The sequence below is a fragment of the Lycium ferocissimum genome, chromosome 12 (genome assembly GCF_029784015.1).
Source record: "Lycium ferocissimum isolate CSIRO_LF1 chromosome 12, AGI_CSIRO_Lferr_CH_V1, whole genome shotgun sequence".
NCBI classification, from domain to species: Eukaryota; Viridiplantae; Streptophyta; class Magnoliopsida; order Solanales; family Solanaceae; genus Lycium; species Lycium ferocissimum.
In genome coordinates this window covers 4,626,000-4,633,713 of record NC_081353.1, presented here as the reverse complement: position 1 = coordinate 4,633,713, position 7,714 = coordinate 4,626,000, and the positions used below count along the sequence as shown (strand labels likewise).

At 36.6% G+C, this 7,714-nt stretch overlaps 1 protein-coding gene across 1 annotated transcript; it reads left to right on the top strand.

Annotated features, from left to right (window-relative positions):
• Positions 1 to 2,049: 2,049 nt before the first annotated feature.
• On the top strand, positions 2,050 to 5,988 carry LOC132039957 (uncharacterized). The gene is made up of 7 exons (XM_059430522.1): positions 2,050 to 2,281; positions 3,778 to 3,888; positions 4,037 to 4,135; positions 4,225 to 4,335; positions 4,412 to 4,715; positions 4,947 to 5,086; positions 5,162 to 5,988. Exons 1-7 carry the CDS (start codon positions 2,141 to 2,143, stop codon positions 5,696 to 5,698), a joined length of 1,443 nt encoding a protein of 480 aa, XP_059286505.1. The 5' UTR covers positions 2,050 to 2,140; the 3' UTR covers positions 5,699 to 5,988.
• The last annotated feature ends 1,726 nt before the right edge of the window (positions 5,989 to 7,714 follow it).

Sequence of the window (7,714 nt, the reverse complement as noted above, 5' to 3'; positions counted from 1 at the left end):
TTCACGCAGTCTAGTTCATCCGCAAATGCTCTGTGCCTATGCGGGCGGCCTCGGGGACTCACCACGTTTACGCCGCGCTCTTACTTGCCGAGATACACGGGTCTTCACCGCGCCCGAGCCGAAATGCATACATGGAGGAGCGTGATAACGTTGACCGAGCGGCGTTACGCGCTTCATTAGGCGATGAGCGACCTCGTGAGGAATTTAGGGAGCCGAATTCTTGACTTCGATGAGTTTTTAATCCCTAGTTAGTATTTAAAATACTTATTTGTTCATTTAAATTAGTTATTTTAAATATATATATATATATATATATATATATATATATATATATATATATATATATATATATATATATATATATTTTAGTAATATTTAGTAATATTTTATATTTTAGGATTCCCCCGGGTGAGCCACCCACTCAAGCATTTTCTCGTCGGGTCCGGGCGAGTTAGACGTGTCTTCCTACGTGACTATCGAGCCACAGAGTAAGCTTTTTATTAAAATTTATTTTATTCAATATAAGGTCAATATTTAATATACATATTTGATTATTTAAAGTACTTATTTTAAATATGTATGTTACTTATTATTTCATTTTTTTCATATTTTAGGATTCGGTGCTAGTGGGTCCAGTAGAGCGACCCATTCAGACCATTTCTCACCGCCGAGGCAGTAGGTATCTTTCTGAGACTACCGAGGCGCATGTAAGTTTTTTACTTAAAATTAATTTTATTTAATATAAGGTAAATATTTATTTAATTTTATAACCTTTACTTGGACTTCGAACAAAGATCTCGTCCAGAGACTACCTCATATTCACCACCACACCCATCTCGTGAGCCTACGACTCATCTCAGAGCCCATTCAAAGCCCGTTGACACAAGTTTGATTAAATAAATAACGTTAATGTATTCAATATAAATAAGAAATGGTACTAATTATTATATATTTTTTAGGTTCATCCTTCTGCCCCACGGTGGCAACTCCTGACGAGGAAGAGTCCGAGTTTCTAGACCCAGGTCATCATGAGGTTCTGCCGTGCGAGCGGGACCAGATCCCAAGAAGAAGCACATTCGTCAAGGCGCACGGGCCGGGGGGAAGAGGAGATGATCACGACTTGGAGGCCTTGGTTATTCGGAGGAAAAAGGGCGATGGGAGATGGCGAGGGCGGTGGGGATGGTATGAGCCTTAAAGCCTACAGTGATAGTCTCAGATACCTACGGGGGACCCATCCTCGATAGTGTATATACATTAGTGTTGAGATAGTTTATCGTAAATATTATATATTTTTTTGCATATTTATAAATATTATCTTAGTCTTTATTATTTTTTATAGTTTTCACATCCTAAATTGATAATAAAAAAACGTGACACATTCGAAATAAAGTTAAGCATTAATTTAAAAATAAGACGAAACCCTAAAAGATAAATAATGTAAAGCTAATGACTACAAGTCTTCAAACAAAAAAAGGACTTCGAAAGACTTTTCAATCACTAAAACGACAATCCAAAGTATTGCGTAGACTGATGTATTGAGCCTATCTTATTAATTGTACAAATATAAGTAGGGTTCTATATAAATTATGAAGTTCGAAGTCTCAAAGCATGATTAATATACTATTAAATTACGTAAAAAGGACAAAATGTAATAAGAGACTGTTTGTGGAAAATGGTGGAGTCCTATAGCATAAATACTGCGCTATAGCGAGAGAATATATATATGCAAAAGAAATAATGCGCTAAAGCACTTAACTTAATCGCATTATGAAACATGCTTTACAAAGATTTTATCAAGGCTTAAAAATACTTTTGTAATATTTTTTTTGTTGGAATATTTTAATTCAAAATAATTTTTTTTTTGGGCATTTTGGTTCCGGACTCCCAATCAGCATGAATGGATACAAGCTGGAAAGGCAGCCAACTAAAGACAGCCTACATTTGGAAACAACGCGCGAAGCTCTTATTTATTTATTATGCGCCATTCTGACCCCACCCACCCTCTCACATCACCATAGCGTATTTGTAGAAAATTCCCCTGAAACTCAAATCCACCGACGGCTATTGAATATCCTCTCTCTCTCTCTCTCTCTCTATCTGTCTCTTCGTCTTTGGTTATTGGCGGAGAGAGGGAAAGAAAATGCAGAGGTCACGAGATCAACGGTCAAGATCATCCAGACCCGTCACAACCATTCACGGGTTCGCTCAATCTGGTGATCTGCTTTCCTTTCAAAAGCTGCTTTCCGACAACCCTTCTCTTCTCAATGAACGTAACCCTGTTGTACGTGATCTCCTTACCCCTTCTTTCTTTGTGCCTTTCTTTCTTTTTGGGGGTTTATGAAAAATGTGCCAATAAAATGTGGGTTCTAGGAAACCCCTCTGTTGTACAATCTTGCTTACTTACTTAGCAAATATGTTTCAAGAATTCTCTGGGTTGTGCTTTATGATTGCCCCAGAGCCGACTATATACACATATAAAAATTGTTAGAATATGGTTGGCTGATTCAGAAATAGAATGGGCAAAGTTCTGAGGTAAAAGCAATATCCAACATAATATGTAAAAGACATTTTAAAGAACTTGGGATCTGTCAGCTCCACAGGAGTTTATTTCCTTTGTTAAGATCATTACAAAATTAATTGAATAAAAGAATACACAAAGAAGGGAAAATTAATGAAATTACAATTTTTACATTAATGATAATACGTTAAAAGAAGTGTTGCAAAAAATTAAAAACAAGGGAAGTAAACATAACCACAAGAGAGGTTACTGTTACGAAGCCAAATTGCACATTTCTTGTTCTCTTTCTTCGAGTTGAGGACATTCACTTCACTGATAGTAGATTGACTTAGTCACCATTTGGCTTGAAAAGTTGTTTTTTCTAAGTGTTAGTACTGAAGTTATGAAGATCGCGTATTCAGTTTGATAAAGCATACTTTAGAATGTACTGAATTCTAGAGTAGAGCTTCTGTTTCCAAAAATAGAAATAGCTCTGCCTAGCTATGAACCATTGATCCTCTTTTTTTGATCAGGAAACAACAAAAAATTAGTAAATGAACCATTGATCTTCTTAACTTTGCTGCATTAGCAGTCTTATAATTGCTACCCCTCTACCTGTATTGTCAATAAAAATCTCAGGAACACTAAGTCGGCATGGTTCTGTTGGTGTGCTTATTGTTTGGTGCTTATAACCAAAATGAGAAAATGAAAAAGTTCAAACCTCAGAATTAATTATATTAAGCTTCAAGTCACATTGCTTCAAAATGGAAAATATGATTTTAATGTACTTGTGTTATTTTTAGGTGGCTTAGTGACTCTTCGTATTTACGTTGCCCAGGTTATTTGGACTGAGAATATTGGATTTTCTTCCAGATCTGGACCATCTGCTAGTCTGTAATGAGTGATCTCCTGTACCGTTTTGACATTTTGATTTCTGCGGAGGACATATTAATTTTTTTGAAGGTGCTTTTGCTTCTAAAATAGATGACTATTGTTCTCTTAATAACCAAAAAAAAAAAAAAAAGTTTCTGTTCTTCTGATACATTTGAATTCTATATTGGGAATGTGACTTCATCTATGATATCTATCTGCTGGGATTTTAAGTTTTCATAAGAATTTCCGAAGAATGAAACAGGGAACTCATGTTTCAAAACAGTTACGAGGGTGAACTATATGTATCCTTTATTTGGTCATAGTCTTTACTCTTTTGTCAGAGTTAGATATCCAAGTTTATGCAAAAAGCATTTTCTTTATATAGTTTGCAATTTATTTCGGTGCAGATGGTGCAGACACCACTTCATGTTGCTGCTGGATACAATCATGTTGAAATACTCAAGTTTTTGCTTGGTTGGTCTGGCCCAGAAAAGGTCGAGATGGAAGCCAAGAATATGGTATGTGCAGCAAGATATTTAACTAAGAATTTTCACACTGTCAGTTACTTTCGGGTTCGATTCCGAGCTGGTGCAGTTCTTCTTTCATTTCCTGTTCAAAAAAAAAAAAAAAAAAAAAAAAAAAGTGGACTTATTTTGGGTATTGCAGTACGGAGAGACCCCATTGCACATGGCAGCCAAGAATGGTTGTAATGAAGCTGCAAAGATGCTTCTTGCTCATGGTGCTCTTGTTGAAGCGAAAGCAAATGTGTGTATTCTACTGCTTCGGTTATGATTGAGCCTTTTTTTTTTTTTTTTAAATGTTTGATTTCTCACATTTGTGTGGCTTTCTTGCAGAATGGGATGACTCCATTGCATCTTGCTGTTTGGCACTCGCTACGAGCTGAAGACTGTTCTACGGTCAAGACATTGTTAGATCATGATGCTAATTGTAGTGCCGAAGACAACGTATTGTAGATTATTATTCAATGATTTTGAGTTCCTTTTATGATCGTTACTAATTGGTAGGATATATGAAATGCAGGAGGGCATGACTCCTTTAAATCATCTCTCTCAAGGACCTGGGAATGAAAAATTGCGTGAACTTCTGAATCGGCATCTTGAAGAGCAAAGAAAACGTAAGGCTATTGAAGCATGCAGCCAGACAAAAGCAAAAATGGATGAACTTGAAAACGAATTGTCTAAAATAGTGGGCTTACATGAGCTTAAGCAGCAACTCCGCAAGTGGGCGAAGGGGATGCTCTTGGATGAGCGCCGTCAGGCCCTAGGGCTTAACGTTGGTGCAAGAAGACCACCCCATATGGCTTTTCTTGGAAACCCTGGAACTGGTAAGGTTATGTCTTTTCTTTTTACAACAAAGAGTTTGAGGCACATGCTCTAAAAGAAGAGGTGGCATAAATAAGTCATTAGAAAAAGTAGATACCCTGATGATTGATCCTGGTTATATTACCAGTTCTTCTCATTGCAGTATAGGCTTGAGATTTTACCTAGATATATTAATGCTTAGCTTATGTGTTTGATGAATATCTTCGTAGACATCTTTGACAATGCTATTACAGGGAAAACTATGGTTGCTAGGATTCTTGGCAAGTTACTTCATATGGTAGGTATTCTTCCGACCGACAAGGTGGCGGAAGTGCAGAGAACAGATCTGGTTGGTGAATTTGTTGGTCATACAGGACCAAAGACAAGGAGAAAGGTATGTTTTCGGTACCTTGTACTATATATTTGACATTTGGCTCATATATGACCAAGTCTCTAAACATATCTGCAGATCCAAGAAGCTGAAGGGGGAATTCTTTTTGTTGATGAAGCCTATCGATTAATACCTATGCAAAAGTCAGATGATAAGGATTATGGTTTGGAAGCGCTAGAGGAGATAATGTCTGTCATGGACAGTGGGAAAATTGTAGTCATTTTTGCAGGCTATAGTGAACCAATGAAGCGTGTGATCTCCTCCAATGAAGGCTTTTGTAGAAGAGTTACCAAGTTCTTTCATTTTGAAAACTTCAGTTCCAAGGACCTAGCTAACATTCTTCATCTTAAAACGACTAATCAAGCTGAGAGCAGCTTGTTATACGGATTTAAGTTGAATCCTTCATGTAGTGTTGATACTGTTGCAGCACTTATTGAGGAAGAAACCACTGAAAAACAGCGCAAGGAGATGAATGGAGGTCTAGTGGATCCAATGCTAGTTAATGCAAGAGAAAATTTGGATTTGAGACTCAGTTTTGACTGTATAGACTCGGATGAGTTACTTACAATCACATTAGAGGATTTAAGAGCTGGTTTGCAAATGCTGTCACAATGAATGGAACAAGTAGGGATTTGCTGGGGGAATGAGGAAGCACAGAGATTATGACATACGTTGGTCTCAAAGAATATCTTTTAATCTCAATGGAAAAAAAAAAAATTCTGCTTCAAAAAAAAAATTCTGCTTCAAATATTGGACGCCTGCCATAATCAGATCACTGAATTTATTTATTTATTGATTGTTTCAGATTCTTGTTTATTTATAGATAGGCTAGGCTGTAACAAGTTAGATAAAAACTTTTGTACGGAACTACGTTAATGAATTGGATAATGAGAATATGTAATTTTTCAGTTGATAGTTCGTGCAGTTTTCACCAGTTGGGTAATCCCTGTTCACTTTCATTTGATTTATTGTAATAATTGCCTTTAATATTGGCAGAATACCTAAAACCTATCTAAACTTGACGCGATTATTAGTTGTACCTTCAACGTGGCTATTTTATAACCATTATCCTCCGAAACCAACGTGACAGAGAGCGTGGAGGCAAGCAATACTCCCTGCATGTCCAAGACTGGACATCTGGAGCATGGACAATATAAGATGGTGGTCTAATGTCGGATAAACAGTGAATTAGGATAAGTCTGACTCTGATGTCATGTAAAGAAATGAATCTTGGGTCTAACTCAACCCTAAGAGCTAACTCATGAGGGGAGGATTGCTCAAGTCCATATAGAAAGTCTAAACATTCATCCCATAACCGATGTGGGAGAATCAACACCCCCCGCATGTCCAGGACTGGACATCTGGAACGTGGACAATATAAGGTGGGGCCCAACATCAGATAAAGAATGAAATGGGATGGGCCTGATTCTGATACCATATAAAGAATGGATCTTGGGCGTAACTCAACCTCAAAAGCTAGCGTGTCCACTAGGCGCATGGGAGTAAAGAAAAAAAAAATCCGGGTGGGGTATTTTCTAATCGTTAATTCTGATATAGTCATACAATTATTTATTTCTTCTTTATTCTTTAGTAATAGCATTCAGTTATCACGTCTTATTCCTTGATGTGTATTACTATCTGTTGCCACTATTGTTTTGTATCTTGTTAGTTTGCTTTCTCTTTTCTGACATTACCGTGCCAGGTACTTTTTTCTGAGTCGAGGGTCTACCGGAAACAGCCTCTCTACCTCACAAAGGTAGGGGTAAGGTCTGCTCACATCCTACCCTCACCAGATCTCACTTGTGGGATCACAATGGATTTGTTGTTGTTATTGTAATTATTTATTTCTTCTTGATTCATCTTAATGTACGATGCCTACTTTACCCCAATTTTGTATTTTTTATTTATTTTCTTTTAGATAAAATGGCTATGTGATCCAACTGTGTATTTTTCATATTCTGGGGCACATTTGGAATTAAAAAAACTTGGCTGGAACTCCATCATTTATCCAAATAAAAAAGTTTTAGTTAAAATAATGGAGCACCAACTGGTATTTCTTGTTATTTTTTCCTGGGAAAATGATTTTTTAGCTCATTACAAACCTTTTTTTTAGTTTTATGACCCTTTACAAGAGATCTTCATTTTTTATAGGAAAAATGCATAAAAACACCCTCAAACTTGTCTCGAATTACTAGTAACACCCTTATACTTTGCAGGGGTCCTATGACCCCCCTGGACTATTTTAAACTGAAATATTGACACCATTAAAACGTCATCCACAGATCTTTGGTGCATAGTGTAATACATGCGCCTATTTTTTTGGTACCTTTTTATCTTTCTTTATTTCCCTATTCTTTCTTCTCCAACCATCTCTTCTTAAAACATGATGCTACTTACATAAGCTTTTTGGCTATATTTGTCGATATATATTCTTGTTTCCAAAATTTTGTTGCTGCATTTGATGCCTCCCTTAAATGTTTTCTTTTTTCCGTTTTTGGATCTTTTACTTACTCGTCTTTTTCCCTTCTTGAATCAATTCCTTTTATGGTGATCTTTGTTGTAAACAGCCCCCATTTTTTGATAGATAAAATTAACTTGAAAATAAAATGTTAGTAAACCACTGAGATGTCA

Bases quoted from the DNA above. Each gene is read 5' to 3' on its own strand.
- LOC132039957 (XM_059430522.1), top strand. From the start codon at position 2,141: ATGCAGAGGTCACGAGATCAACGGTCAAGATCATCCAGACCCGTCACA. The intron at 4,136-4,224 runs GTGTGTATTCTA...GCTTTCTTGCAG, and splicing joins TTGTTGAAGCGAAAGCAAAT to AATGGGATGACTCCATTGCA. The intron at 4,716-4,946 runs GTAAGGTTATGT...ATGCTATTACAG, and splicing joins TCTTGGAAACCCTGGAACTG to GGAAAACTATGGTTGCTAGG.